General features: G+C 48.6%; 1 protein-coding gene across 1 annotated transcript in view; it reads left to right on the top strand.

Annotated features, from left to right (window-relative positions):
* Nucleotides 1-15,773, top strand: part of Myo1h (myosin IH) — a 74,081-nt gene that overhangs the window by 46,692 nt on the left and 11,616 nt on the right. The window contains exons 13-19 of the mRNA XM_029477700.1: nt 1,881-1,961; nt 3,618-3,709; nt 7,422-7,516; nt 10,168-10,214; nt 11,675-11,755; nt 12,663-12,768; nt 13,790-13,907. Coding sequence (XP_029333560.1) covers nt 1,881-1,961; nt 3,618-3,709; nt 7,422-7,516; nt 10,168-10,214; nt 11,675-11,755; nt 12,663-12,768; nt 13,790-13,907 — 620 coding nt within the window. The remainder of the gene's footprint in view (nt 1-1,880; nt 1,962-3,617; nt 3,710-7,421; nt 7,517-10,167; nt 10,215-11,674; nt 11,756-12,662; nt 12,769-13,789; nt 13,908-15,773) is intronic.

A 15,773-nucleotide genomic window follows, 5' to 3' on the forward strand; every position in this document is an offset into this window, starting at 1 on the left:
ATGGGATCTGATGCCCTCTTCTGGTGTGTCTGAAGACAGCTACAGTGTTCTGATGTATACATAAAATAAATAAATAAGTCTTTTTAAAAAAGCACAAGAAATCAGATATCTTGACAGTAAAGATCAAACTTGTCCCAAGGACCTCGATGCCCCTAATCAGCAGGAAGTAGTCTAACGATGATGTAGGTCACCTCCTTTGTGACCCTGACTTTGTTCAGGGACTCTTCCTGTCCCTTTTTCTGTCTTATCTAGTATTAGAGGTTGAACAGGTGGGGAAAAGGTGGAGAAGGGTGGAAGAAAGAATCACCCACAAAGTAGCAAAGACTGGCTACAAGAATCATTTAAGAATGTTGCAGCCAGGTGTGGTAGCCCAAGCCTTTAATCCCAGCACTCAGGAGGCAGAGGCAGGCTGACCAGTCCAGCAGGTCCAGTTATTCGAGGGTCTCGAGGGGACCTTCTCCTAAGAACCAAATGGGGGAGGGAGAGATGGACACCAAGTGCAAGAGAACTGACACACGGAAACAGTCTGATTAGCATCAAGGTGTCACTGTATTTAGCAAGGCTCAAGGCTTAAATGCACACGCAAAAGGGGAAGTACTTCTCAGCAGGAGGGATGGGGCAGCAGAAATTTTTCTTTTGGCTACTACACGGGGAAGCAGGAACTTGGTGGTATCAGGGTACATCTTGTGGTTAGGACATCCGGTGCTGACTTAGGGCTGGAACAATCTGTGGTTGTTCTCTGAGCAGTGCGTCGGTGGCCCGATTTAACCCCCTTTTCTTCTCGGGGGGGGGGGGAGAGGCCCAATTCAGAGATCAGAACAGTTGTGTTGTCTTAATAGCTCCCAACAGCAGGCAGATTTCTGAGTTCGAGGCCAGCCTGGTCTACAAAGTGAGTTCTAGGACAGCCAGGGCTATACAGAGAAACCCTGTCTCAAAAAAACAAAATAAATTAAAAAAAAAAAAAAGAATGTTTAAGTCCAGCACTGTGTGTGTGTGTGTGTTTGTGTGTGTGTGTTTGCGTGATGGCATGATGTGCATTTGCATGTAGGTACACATCCAGGGCACAAAGGACACCTGAAGAATCAGTCCCCTGCCCCTACATGGGTTACAGGGATCAAACTCTGGATATGAGGCTTGTGCTGCAGACCCCTTTACCTGCTGAGCCATCTCACCAGCCCCCAAAGTATAATTTTTTTTTAAAAAAAGATTTCATTTCGTGTGTGTGTGTGTATGTTGGGGGAGGAGGGGTACCTTATTGCAGGTGCCTGTGAAGACCAGAAAGGCAGCAGGTTCCCTCCGGAGCCAGAGTTATACACAGTTATAAGCTACACGTGCATGCTGGGAACTGACCTTGGGTCCTCCGTGAGAGCAGTAAATGTTAACTAAACGCTGAGTCAACTCTCCAGCCCCCCCCCCAAAGTATAATTTTTTTTAATTAGGCTGTTTTTATTTAGGAGATTCAAGAATAGATGGATGTATATAGATCAATGCATGTAGCACAACACATAAATAGAATTAAAAACACAAATCACATAATCATTTCAATGGATCATAAAACCCTCTGACAAAATACAAAACTTCACCATTACAGAAGTCTTTTTTTAAAATATTTTTCCATGTCATTTTCTTTTCTTTTTTTTTTTTTTTACATTAATGGTCATTTTATTTATTTATTTATTTATTATCATTTCCAATTTTAAAATTAGGTATTTTCTTCATTTACATTTCAAATGCTATCCCAAAAGTCCCCCATACCTTCCCCCCAAAGTATAATTTTTTTAAGGTTAGATATGAAAATAAGATTTGGAGAATCTGGGTCAAGCTGATGTGCTCCATGCCCCTGTGCATGCTGGGAGAATCCTTCCCTTCTGTCTTTTCAGTGGGAGCCTGTCCAATACTTCAACAACAAGATCATCTGTGACTTGGTGGAAGAGAGACACAGAGGGATCATTTCTATTCTGGTGAGAAAACAGTGGCCCACCTCATTGACTAGGTGCCTGTCACAGGCAGATGAAGGCTCAGGGCTCAAAAGGCAGAGAGGGAGAGCCCTGTGTAACCCCAGCAACGAGGAACAATTGCCATGGGTTTGAGGCCAGCCTGGGCTACACAGTAAATTCTATAGCCTAGGCTATAGAATGGGATGTCTCACAATGTATGTGTGTGTGTGTAAGTATGTGTCAATGTGTGTTTGTGTGTGTGTGGGTGTTTATATGTGTTAGTGTGTGTTTGTGGGGGTATGTGAGTGTGTGTGTCAGTGTGTGTTTATGTGTGTAGGGTTAGTATGTGTATGTGAGTGTGTGTGAGAAAGTGTGAGTTGGGGGTTGTGAGTGTGTGGGTGGGGAGTATGTGTGTCAGTGTGTGTTTGTGTGTGGGTGTGTGATTAGGTGTGTGTGTTTGGGGAGTGTCAGTGTGGGAGATGTGAGTGGGTGGGGGTGAGTGTGTGTGGGGAGGTGTGTGGGGGGGAGGTATGAGTGTGTGTGTGTGTTTATATGTGTCAATATGTGTGTAGGGAGGTGTGTATGTCAGTGTGTGTTTGTGTGTGGGGGTGTGAGTAGGTGTGTGTATTTGGGGGGTGTCAGTGTGGGAGATGTGAGTGGGTGGGGGTGCGTGTGTGAGGGGAGGTGTGTGTTTGTGGGAGGGGATGAGTGTGTGTGTTTATATGTGTCGGTGTGTGGAGGGAGGTGTGTGTGTGTGTGTCAGTGTGTGTGTGGGGGGGGGTAATGAATGTGTGTGTGTGTGTGTGTTGGGTGGGTGTAAGGATGTATATGCTGAATATGGCCAATTGAGTAGACTCGTTGTTGAGGAAGTTAACTCACAGGATAGAGAGACGTGCGGCCCACGGCTGCTTCTACAGCTCCCTTCCCACGAGGCCTCCACACTGTGCACATCCCTGTGCATTGTTCCCGATCCGTAATGGCTGGTTAGGAGTGTTTCAATAAGCTGCCGTGGCAACCCTGAGTGTCTGTGGAAAGTCTGAAAATGTGGTCAGAGCGGGGCATGGTGGGGCACGCCTCTTATCCCAGCGTTCAGGAATCATGACCTTGAGGCCAGCCTGAGCTGCATATCAAGACACTAACTAAGAGTTGGGGAGGAAATAAAAATGAGTCAGACTGGGGTGTGACAGTGCACTCCTGTCTCTCCAATGCTCAGGCAGCTGAGGCAGGAGGATTATGAGTTTGAGGCGACTCCAAGCTTCAGAGCAAGACTCTAACTAGAGGCAAGGGAGTGGGGAGGGGAGGGGAATGAATGAATGAAAAGATACAGGCCAGAGTGTGAGCTGGCTGGCACCCATAACCTCAGCTCTGAGAAGACTTAAGCAGGAGTTTAGGGCAACCTGGAGACACAGCAAAGTCCCGGCTCAAAAGAAAGGATGAGGGGGATGGGAAAGGAATCAGAAAAGGACGGGTCAGATGCAAGGGGTTTGACTCTGCGCATTTCCAGGCTCTCTGGGGAAGACAGAAGGGAAGGGTTCTCCCAGCATGCACAGGGGTGGCTCACACGTGATGGCGCACTCCTTCCTCCCATTGGCCTCGTGGAAGGGTGAAAGCACTTAGACCCCGGGTCAGCCAGCGCATGCGCGGGTGTGAGGTTCAGCCTGTCCTCTTTCCATCTGATAGGATGAAGAGTGTATCCGTCCCGGCCCCGCGACGGACTTGAGTTTCCTGGAGAAGCTGGAGGAGAAAGTGGGCAAGCATGCGCACTTCCAAACGTGCGTACTTTGTTTATCTGAAGGGCTGTCCTGTGGGGAGAACGTCGTGCTTTCTCGGACCTGTGTCCAAATGCGAGTACTTTGGGGCCGGAGAGGTTGCTCCATGGGTACCTGCGCTTGTGTAAGCATGAGGCCCCAGGTTCCGATCCTAGCACCCACCCAAGAAGCTGGGCATGGTTGCCCTGGTCCCTAACCCCAGCTAGCTGCCAGCCGAGCTCCAGGTTCAGTGAGAGCCCCTGCCTAAAAGAAGAAGTAAGAGCTGATCGAGCAGGACACCAGTGTCTGTCCTCTTCAGGTCTTTATGTGTCAAGCACATACACGTTTACATATTATACCATACACATGCATGCATACCTATAGCACTGTGATGTCACATGCGAAAATAACATCCTGAGAACTGGCTCATGTCGGCATGCCCTTGTGAGTAGAAATCGGACTGACGGGATCAGTTTAGGTCCAGTAAGGACAGTCAGATGCAGTTGACGCAGGCTTGCCATCACAGCGCTTGCTCGGGAGGCTGAGACAGGGAATTGGGAGTTCAAGGCCAGCCTGGGCCACAAAGAAAGAAAGACACTGTCTCAAAAGACCTTAAAACAGACAAATATGTAGAACCTGCTGACCATGGTCGAAGTTAAACCATGTGTCAAAAACCAAACAGAACCTTTTTAATGGTTCGTGGCTGACCAAGGAATTGAACATATGAGATAAGCAAAAGCAACAACAACCGCCGGGTGAAAAAAAAAAAAGCCACATCAAAATTGCCCCATATTTGTCTTCCCAGGCGTCCATCCTGAGTTCTCAAAATGGCTTGATGGAGACTCTCCAAATATTTTCTCTAAATCTGATTTTCATATCCAGCTTTTAAAAATTTTTTTTAAAGATTTATTTATGTATATGAGTACACTGTAGCTGTCTTCAGACACACCAGAAGAGGGCATCAGATCCCATTACAGATGGTTGTGAGCCACCACGTGGCTGCTGGGAATTGAACTCAGGACCTCTGGAAGAGCAGTCAGTGCTCTTAACCGATGAGCCATCTCTCTAGCTTCCCATGTCCAACTTTAAAAGGCTATACTTTTGAGGTCTGGAGAGATGGCTCAGCAGGTAAGAACATTTACTGCTCACGTGGACAGACACAGAAGAACACGCACCAGCACGCATGCATAAATAAACCAAGGTTTGCACAGAGACTTGAGTTTGAGTACTGGGAACGTGGCTCTGTAGTCAAGGGCTTCTATGCCTGAGACCTGGAATTCAGTCCCCAGCATCAACCAACCAACCAACCAACGAAACAAATCTGGCTTTGAAGGGCAGTCTCAGCTTAACCTCTTACTGAGTGGGTCACACTGAGGCGAGCAATCTGTCCTGTATTTGAACCTCTGTAGTAGGTTATTTCCAGACCTACCCTGTAGCTCTGTGACTGTCCATGGAAATCACCATGGGCAGGGCCCTATTAGAGCTGTTAGACAAACTGGATGAAGTTGTATATGCAAATGAAGTGACCCTGGAGAAACAAACTGACCCACGTTGACGAGTGGGCTCTCACTGGGACCCACTCTGTCCCTTAGGCTAGGCCAGCTGGCCAGTGAGCTCCAGGGACCAGCCTGCCTCCAACTCCCTGGGTTCTGGAAATCAAACTCGTGACTCATGCTTGCATTTCAAATGTTTTGCCAAATGAACTGTTTCACCATTGATAGGTTATTTCCCCCCACTCCCCGATGTTGGTGAACTGAGCCAATTTACACCAGATTAGATTATATTAAAGGCAGATTTATCAGGAAGCTGCGCTCAGGTGGGTGGGTTCACTGGCCCTGAGAACGGAGGCCAGGGAAGTTGCCATGGGGAAAGGGGGGGGGTAGGGGAGGGAGAGAGAAAGGGGTGCATGTATAGAGAGAGAAGAGGAGATTATATAGGCATTATATAGGGAGGAGCTGCTGGGGGAAGGCAGAGGCCAGGGTATGCCAGGTAGAGACTGAAGAATGCTGGGAGAACTGGGAGGCCAGGTCGGCTTTGGTGTGTACAATATGCACCTCAGTCCCTTGTCCCAGGGTCTGAAACCAAACAAACATGCCTTTAAAAAGTTACCTGTTCATTTACTTATTTGTGTGTGAGCACACCCATGGATACATGCGCCACACTGTGTGCAGGTCAGAGGACAACTTGGGGAGGAGGGCAGTTCTCTCCTTCTACTAGGTAGGTCCCAGGGATTGAACTCTGGTCATTAGGCTTAGTTGCAAGCCCCTTTGTCTGCTGAGCTGTTTGCTTCTTCTTCTTCTTCTTCTTCTTTTTTTTTTTTAGATTTATTTATTTATTATATGTAAGTACACAGTAGTTGTCTTCAGACACTCCAGAAGAGGGAGTCAGATCTCATTACGGATGGTTGTGAGCCACCATGTGGTTGCTGGGATTTGAACTCNGGACCTTNGGAAGAGCAGTCGGGTGCTCTTACCCACTGAGCCATCTCACCAGCCCTTCTTCTTCTTCTTCTTCTTCTTCTTCTTCTTCTTCTTCTTCTTCTTCTTCTTCTTCTTCTTCTTCTTCTTCTTCCTCTTCCTCTTCCTCTTCCTCTTCCTCCTCCTCATCTTCCTCCTCCTCCTCCCTTCTTCCTCTTCTACTTCCTTCTATTTCTCTTTCTTACAGTGGGATTTTCTAGATCTAGACCCACCAGTGGTTAAATAATGACACAGAGACTTACTAATTTTTATTATAGCTCAGGCCTTCAGATCCAGCTGCTTCCCAGCCAGCTCATCTAACTTAATTGTATTATCCTAGCTCACCGTTTGGCTAGTTCTTTCCCTCTCTCTCAGTCCCCGTACATCTGAACACCTCCATGTCCTGCTGGCAACCCCCCCCCACCCCATTCTTCTCCCAGAGACCCTCTCTCACTTCCTGCGCTCCCTTTCCTGCTTAGCCACTGACCTTCCGATCTTTATTAAGCCAATCAACAGGTAAGGGACACAGTCTGTGAAATACGGGGGCAGGTGACTGAGAAGAGTGACAATACCAAAATCAGGTCAGTACTTAGCTCTTAGCTCTCTGCCAGCACAGCAATCAACAGTTGACTCTACACAGACACCTTCATACAACATACTTAATACTTCCTCTCCCCCTCCTCCCTCTCCTCCTTCTCCTCTTCCTCCTCTTCCTCCTCCCCTTCTTTGAGACAGGATCTCACTATGTAGCCTTGGCTGACCTGAAGCTCATGTGAACCAGGGTGGCCTTAGACTCAGAAAGACCTTCCCGTCTCCTGAATACTGGAATTAAAGTTATGCCACCATACCCAACCTCCAGTTCTGGGGTATCCAAGACCATCTTTTGACCTCAGCAGGCACAAGGCCCAAATGTGATACACAGGCATACACGCAGGCCAAACACCCATATATACAACATTTTAAAATAGGACAAAGGCCCTGCGTTGAGGGAATCCAGGGCTTTATGCTTGCTCAGCAGGTGTTCTTCCTAACCCAGCCAAGCCCCCAGCCCAGGTCACTTTACTTAAACCAGACAAAACAAAGGCCAAATGTTTCTCGCAGACATATGCTTGTCTTCCTCACTCGTTTAGGTGAAGGAAGGCTCTGATTATGAGACCTGATAGACAGCGGGTCAGGGTCAAGGCTCCCTAGGAGCCCGCATGGAGTCAGCTTCAGTGTAGATGGCCCAGGACTTCTTGGTCATGCTTGCTGCAGAGGTGGTCTGTGTTTGTGTCTTGTAGCCGGAAGCTGGCTGGTCCAAAGGGCCAGAAGAGGATCGGCTGGCTGGAATTCTGCCTCCTGCATTACGCAGGAGAGGTTACCTACTGCACCAAAGGTGAGTGGCCAGGGTGGGTCACAACCATGCAGGTGTCCAGGTGTGCATCTGGTCACCAAGTAAGTCCTCCAAGGCCACCCCAAAGTTCCTTAGTGTCACATTCAAGCAAGCCACTTGAAAGGTCTTTATTTATTAATTCCTGATATTTTTATGCCCAAGTCACAGGGACCGCAAAGACCATAGAAGAGCCAATTCCAGTGCAAATACACAAGGGTCTTTTTGTTTTGTTTTGTTTTGTTTTGTTTTGTTTTGTTTTGTTTTGTTTTGAGACAGGGTTTCTCTGTGTAGCTCTCTGGCTGTCCTGGAACTCACTCTGTAGACCAGGCTAGCCTCGAACTCAGAAATCTGCCTACCTCTGCCTCCGGAGTGCTGGGATTAAAGGCGTTCGCCACCACGCCCAGCTTCAGGCATCATTTTAGAACACTGCCTGCCTATACTGTCTGCCTCTCCCTCACACTCTTTGCGCCCCCCCAACCCTCTGCCCCTCCCCTATAGCCTCTGCCCCTCCCACACAGCGCTAGGCAATGAACTAACGCCCTTCCTAAATTCATAGCTCCTGTTCTGTCCTGGAGAATCCCACTTGTGATCTGTCCGGGTCTGGTTTCCCTCTTTAGCGTAAGGTTTCATGCTTCCTCCACGTTGCCATTCATCTTCATTGCCCAGTAATATTCCTTTCTCTGGATAAGCTTCTCTGTGCCTGTAGTTCACTAACCATTCAGGGCGCTTATCCTTCTTGCCATAGTTGAAAACTGATAAGCCTGCACACTCCCCTCCCACACAGTAGCAGCGACGGCACCTGGGGCCATGAATGCATGAAAAGTTTTAGAATTCTGGGACAGTCTCACTGAGTTGCCCAGGCCGGCTTTGAACTTGCCATCTTCTTGCCTCAGCTTTCTGAGTAGCTGGGGTGACCAGGTCACTTTTATTTTCCTGGGTAGACAATGAGGAAGGGAATGACTGGGTCCCATGTAAGTCCATGTTTAGTGTTTTCAGGAGCCTCCTGACTGCCATGGTCCCAGTTTCTCCTCATCTTCCCCAGCATCCACAATGCTCTGCCAGCAGCCTTCTGGGCATGTGTGACAGCCTGCCCTGTGGTTCTCCTGGTAGCTGGTGATGTCAAACACTCTTGTGTACTTGCCAGTCATTTGCGTAACTTCCCTGGATAAATACCTATTTAGATACTTTGGCCATTAAAAAAATTATTGTTGAATCATGAGAGTTCTTTATATATTATGGACATTAGACCTTTGTCAGATATAGAATTTGCCAGAATCTCCCCCAATTCTGAGAACTGACCTTTTGAGAGACCAGATATTTTGGGTTCAGGCTCCATCTTAGCCACGTTATTCCCCAACAAATCTGTAACCCCAGGTTATAAGCTCCTTTAAATGCTTGCCTAAATCTGCTCCTTTGTGGACTTTTGGGGTTCACAAACGTTTCCTGGCACAACACTTTCTTGTTATTGATGGGTATCTTTCAAAGCACCAGAAAATTCACCACTAAGAGTCTTTTTAAAATAACAAAACACATTTTAAGTTTGTTTTTTCTTTTTCTTTAAATGCAAAGCAGTGTAGAGCACTTAAAAGAATAGATTGGCTCTCTGTTGAGATGATTCCATTTGTATTTCGAGGCCAGCCTGGTCTACGGAGCGAGTTGCAGGTCAGTCAGAAGTGCACAGTAGGACCTTGTCTGAGCTAACCAACACAATCAGAACAGCACCAGCAAGAGGGAAAGGACATCAAGAGAGTTTGCCTTTGTCAGTGGGGCTGAAAGTCACATGGTCTCAGCTTGCCTTCTGGGGCTCAGTGCCCCCCCCAGGGCCCAGTGTCCCCCACTGTCTCTGTGGGGCACAAGCCATTGCTACTGGATCACTTTGAATCAAGGCCACACATCATACAGCAGCCTGCTGTAAGTTTACCTCTGAGGACCTGGCTCTCAGCTGGGAAGCTGTCCCTAGAGTATCTGGCTCTCTAGAGTTATACAGGGAGGGTGTTCACCCAGAACATCTGGCTTTCTCTGGGGGTATAGAGGGAGAGTGTCCCCATAATGTCTGCCTCTGTCTGATGTGTATCATTGCAGACAGGGCGTCCTTCTAGTGTGAGGGAGTGGAGGCCTGGGTGTTGCCCCTTGCTTAGCTCACAGCTCACTGGCAGGATCCAGCTGGTCTCAGTATTGTAAAGGCTGGGAAACCCCATGTCACCAGGTGTCTTAGTCAGGGTTTTACTGCTGTGAGCAGACACCATGACCAAAGCAACTCTGATAAGGACAACATTTAATTGGGGCTGGCTTACAGGCTCAGAGGTTCAGTCCATTATCATCAAGGTAGGAGCATGACAGAGTCCAGGCAGGCATGGTACAGGAAGAGTTGAGAGTTCAACATCTTCATCTGAAGGCTGCTAGAAGACTGACTTTCAGGCAGCTAGGATGCCAGTCTTAAAGCCCAAACCCACAGTGACACACCTACTCCAAGGCCACAGCCACTCCGACAAGGCCACACCCACTCCAACAGGGCCACACCCACTCCAGCAGGGCCAGGCTCTCTATAGTACCACTCCCTGGGCTGAGCATATACAAACCACCACACCAGAATGTGTCTTAGCTATTAGTGTAGAATTGCATTGATTGAGACCTTTTTTTTAAACAACTAACAGGATTTTTGGAGAAAAACAATGACCTGCTCTACAGACACCTGAAGGAGGTAAGACTGAATCTTCACCCCGCGTGTGAGGCAGAAGTCTATGGTGGCGCTCTGGGTTTTCTGGAACGTTCTTGTCCATGAGAATTATATCCTCAGCTGGGACTACAGGCAGTCTATAATCCTCTCTAGTGCCTGGGAGGTCGCAGCAAGAGGGCTAAGAGTTTGAAGCTACCCTCAGTTATGCATCAGTTTGAAGCCAGGAACTGCATGAGACCCTATCTGGGAAAACCAACAGAATTTCCTGTTTTAAAGCTGACTGAGATTTTATTAAATACAAGGACTTTTTTTTTAATGTCTCAATTTTATTAAATTAAGGACTTCTTCCAGAGGTGGTGGCACACACCTGTAACCCCAGCATTTGAGAGAGGGAAATGGGAGGATCTTGAGTTGAAGGCCAGCCTTGGCTAGCTAATGAAAGTATCTAAAAGAAAAACATAAAATAGAGATTAGAAGAGGAGGAAGGTGGTGGTGAAGGCGGCACGGGCTGGGGCTGGGCTGGGGCTGAGCATATGCAAGACACCAAGTCAATTTATAAACAAGGATGAGGGCTGGTGAGATGGCTCAGCCGTTAAGAGCACAGACTGCTCTTCCAGAGGTCCTGAGTTCAATTCCCAGCAGCCACATGGTGGCTCACAACAATCTGTAATGGGATCCGATGCCCTCTTCTGGTGTGTCTGAAGACAGCTACAGTGTATTCATATATATATGTGTATATATATATATATACACACACATATACATATATATGTATATATACACACATATATAAAGTCTTTTTAAAAAGACTATATATATGTGTATATATTCTTATATATGTATATATATACAAGAATATATACACATATATATTTTATTCTGTATATATATATATATACATAGATATGTGTGTGTGTGTGTATATATATATACACACACAGAATAAAAGGGGGTACATTTTCCTTATATTATTTCAAAGATTGATGGAGTAGGATCAGCTAATATAAAGGCCTAGAGTCTTTGGCTTCATGTCACTGAGAGCCAATATCTGCCAGTTTCTGAGTTGTCCAGCAAGTGGCTGAAGCCAGGCTGTGTGTCCTCTGTCCCCCACCCCCACCCCATGCCCTCACTCCGGCCTTATAATTGATCATGAGTTGGCTTATTCCCCAGCACTAAGGTGGGCTGGAGACATCTCTTGCTTAATCACGTTACAGAAAACTAGACACCTCGGCAAGTACACAAGGAAGAGGCCCAGGCGTTTGGACACCTCCTTCTCCTGTGCTCTTGGGCAATGCTGGGTGTGGAACCCAGGGTCTCACTACATGAAGAAAACAATCTATAGCTCCGGCCCCTGGCTCCCCATTTGTTTGTGTCTCTTCCCACTCCCCTGTGGTGGAGAGTATCTTTAAGTGCCCACAGAAGGGGGGGGGGGCTCTGCTGTCCCCTGATGGCCTCCAGCATTCCGACTGCCTCTCTTCACACAGGTGCTGTGCAGCTCCAAGAATAGCATCTTGAGGGAATGTTTCCTGGTGGCGGAGCTTGAAAACCGGAGGCGACCACCCACGGTGGGTGAGGGAGGGATGAGGGTGTGAATTTAGCAAGGGAACAAAAGCCGCCGCCGGGTTAACAGCAATGACTCCTCTCTCCTCTCACAGATAACTACAAAACACATGTGTAAACTTTGTATTAGCTCATTCCTTGGGAGGCAACGGCGCTGGGTGTGTCGGGGTGGGGGATGGGGGGTTCCTTGCCCTCGAGGGATTACAGTCGAGGGGGATCGAGAGGATATGAAAAAAAAACACCATCAAATGAAGGGACTTGGACCTAGGGACAGGGGGCTGGGCCCAGTGGTGGCCTTGCTCCCTAATGTGCTGGGTATGTGTGAGCCAGCTTTCCTGTCCTGCGACAAAATCCTTGAGGAAAAAAAAATTAAAAGCTGATTTAGTTCCTGGTTTTGGAGACAGAACTCCGTGGCCTCTGGTTGTGAGAGGCAGGGAGCACCACAGCAGAGAAGGTGTGTGGTGAGATTGGGGGGAAATACACCTTTCAAAGCTAAGTAACATTTCTTCCCAGGAGGCCCCACCTTTTAAAGGGCCCACGCCCCTCCTAAAGAACAGCTCCCTTTAAAAACCCACCAACCCCAACACCAGTGGGCTCTGACGATGACGTCAGAGCCCTCCACTCGCTGTAAAAGCTGCTGCACTGGGGACCACGGATTCAGTACATGGGCCTTTGAAGGACACTGCAGAACCTAATCACAATACTGTGCCTTCGAAGCCGACGGCCCCAAAGCACTGGGAACTGACCTTCCCAGAACAGGCCATCTCCACCCTCCAGGCTGTGGGCAAAACACTAATAGGCAGAATTCTGGCCTGGGGATGGGGATGGGGGCCGGGGATGGGGGCAGCTGCGCCTGTGCTGTGCTCTGTCTCCAGAGTGGGTGTATACTCAGTGTGTCATCTCTCTGCATAGGTTGGGACTCAGTTTAAGAACAGCCTGAGCAGCCTCCTGGAAATTCTCATCTCCAAGGAGCCTTCCTACATCCGCTGCATCAAGCCCAACGAGAGGAAGGAACCCAGTGAGTTATCTACCCCTGAGCCCCGGATGGGGGAAGCAGCAAAGCAGGGTGGTGGTCAAGAACTCCAACCCCACCACAGCCTTCTCCTTGGACACAAGCTCTTTTCCTTCTCAAACAATAGGGTTGGGGTACAGTTCAGTGGGTGAAGCGCTTGCCTTGCAAGCCTGAGGATCTGAGTTCAAATCCCCAGAACCAACATAAAGCCAGATACAATGATCTGTCTTTCTAACACAAGTGGTCCTATGGAGAGGTGAGAGGCAGAGACAGAATCCCTGGTTAGCTTCTGGGCTAACTTGGTGTGCTAGTATACCTCAGAAAACAACAGGAGATCCCATTGAAGGAAGATAGAAAGTGAGGACTAACACTTGAGGTTGTGTATACACACACACACACACACACACACACACACACAGAGGCAGGCTGACCATGATGGCATACCTTTAATCTCAGGAGGCAGAGCCAGGTTAAGGAGGGCTGGGGGCCGGCTCCAGTGCAGGAGCAGGGTAGACACAGAAGAAAACAAGAGAAAAGAACACTAGATGCTAGACTTACTGAGAAGGACTCCTTTGATGTTCCAGAGGATGCTCTGCTCAGAGCCTGGAGGTGCCAGGCAGGTGTCCAAGGTAACAGGAATCAAAGTGACAGATGACAGGAGGGTTCCTTACATTAGTAAGCAATCTCCCCAAAGGGTTTGTGACTCAGGCACTTTCTAAAAACTCTTCCATAACCCAGGCAGGTGACATACTAGAGAACAGGGTGACAGGGCCTGGAGCATGTCCTCCCTAGGGAGGTGGTAACAGTAAGCCCTTCAGCCAAGTTTTGCTTCTTGAGAGTCCCGGCCACATCAGCAGACCTTGGGATTGTTTATCAGGAGAAACTAGAATTCCCTACCAAATCCTTCCACCTAAGAAACACAGCCAAAGCCCAGTGACAGGTTAGCCGCGACCTGGAGCAGCCCAGAGCCTCGGTTTAAACGGAGCCGAGGGGACACTTCCGGTCACTCTCTTCTATTTCTCCAAAGGCAAGTTTGACGACTTCCTCATCAGCCATCAGATCAAGTACCTGGGGCTAATGGAGCACCTGCGTGTGCGGCGGGCGGGCTTCGCCTACAGGCGCAAGTACGAGCATTTCCTGCAAAGGTGAGTTGAGTCCGTTGAGCCCCGGTCCTTTAAGCTGGCCTCCGGGAGACAGGGTGGCCAATCGGGTGGCATTCTCTAGGGAGCTGCGATCAGATCCGAAGCACAAGGCAGTGAGAACAGAACATCTGTTCTCCTGCAATACCAGGAGCCCAGTCTTCTGCTGAGTTCACTAAGCCTTACCAACTCAGCTTCCTGTAGTCTGAGGGACCAGACCAAGGAGGGGGGCATACTGTCCATCCAGACCCCTCAGGGTCAGTGCCTCTGCCCTGGGCTGTGAAGGGCAGTGGGCACAGAGGTGACATGTCATGGAGGCACCAGCCTTGAAACCCCAGCCGGGTTAGAATTCTCCCCGTGCCTCACAGATGTGACTCAACCCTTATCCCACAACAAGGGTTAAAGTGTCAGGGGTTTATAAAGGTTTAATGCCACACCCACAGCAGCTTCTTTGGGGACGGGCAGCACATGGCCACTCTAAGACAATGGCAATGTGCATTGTAAAGTGGCCATCTTCATAAGTCAAGATGGCTGCCCTGTTGGCTGACTAAGACCATTATGAGGCTGCTTTTGAGTTTAAACATGGTAGGGTCCACAGAACATTTCCCATCGCCCTTTCCCTGTGGTTCCAGCTGCACCTCCTCTGCCTGCTGTCTACCTGCCACTAACGCTCTCTTTATCTGGTTTTCTTAACCTGGCATCAAGTATGGACGTTGGGAGGCCACAGCCACTGCTTACTGCATCAACACACACACCTGCCATATCTGCCATCCCTCATCTTATGTCTTAGGTTGATTCCCCACTGCATCCCAGATGTCCCCTTCACACTGATATTGTGAGTGACTCCTGAGCCATCCCTACAGGCAGGATATGCTTCTTTGTCCTAAGGCAGTTCATTTTCTGGAGGGAGGGATATGAAACCGAGTGCAGGGAAATCTATGGAAGACGGGAGAGTTCCAGGCTAGAGGCTGGCTTTTAGAGGGGCGGGGCACCCCAAAGGGATGCATTAGGATCACATAAAGCCAACACCAGAGCCAGAGTTACTCTGAAAGAAATATTTTCCAGCTGGGTAAACAACTAGATTAGATTAGTTAGATTCACAACTCTAACTCCAGCACCCAGAAGGGAGAGACAGGCAGATCTCTGTGAGTTTGAAGCTACCCTGGTCTACATACCAAGCTCCAACCCTATATCAAAAAAAAAAAAAAAAAAAAAAAAAAAGAGGAGTGGGGGGAGGCCAGGAGGAGGAGATGGCTGAGGGAGAAAGTGCTTTCAGCACAAGAGTGAGGACCAGATGCTGACCCCCAACATGCACCCACACAAATGCTAGGCGGGCCTAACGGCCTACGTGTAACCCCAGCACGCAGGGGTCAAATGGGATTCCCATGCCAGCAGGCTACCTTGACTCTTCAACTCAGCAGACTGTGAGTTCAGTGAGGGCCCCCACCTCTGTGAACAATGAGAAAGACACCCAGCATCTACCCTACACACACACACACACACACACACACACACACACACACACAGATAGAGAGACAGAGACCAAGATCACATGTGGACCCATACCCTTGTGTCCAGGGTGCATGCATGCACACATGCTCACATGAAACCAAGCATGTCACTCTTCCTCTTGATGCTTGAGCACATCTGTTGCCTTTCTGGCTGCGCTGCCCCACTTTGGGCCATTATAAACAATGTTGCTTGGGGCTCTGTGGACTCGGGATGCAGCTCTTGGATGCACAGCTAGGAGTGAGAATGAGTTACTTGGCTCAGTGTGCAGCGATGGCTCTGCTGTGTGAGCCACTCCTTTCTCACCCTGTACTTGTTGCTAAGGTGTCTGTACCTTGAATGGCTGATACACTTCAAGGGGGT

The sequence above is a fragment of the Mus caroli genome, chromosome 5 (genome assembly GCF_900094665.2).
Source record: "Mus caroli chromosome 5, CAROLI_EIJ_v1.1, whole genome shotgun sequence".
Taxonomy (NCBI): domain Eukaryota; kingdom Metazoa; phylum Chordata; class Mammalia; order Rodentia; family Muridae; genus Mus; species Mus caroli.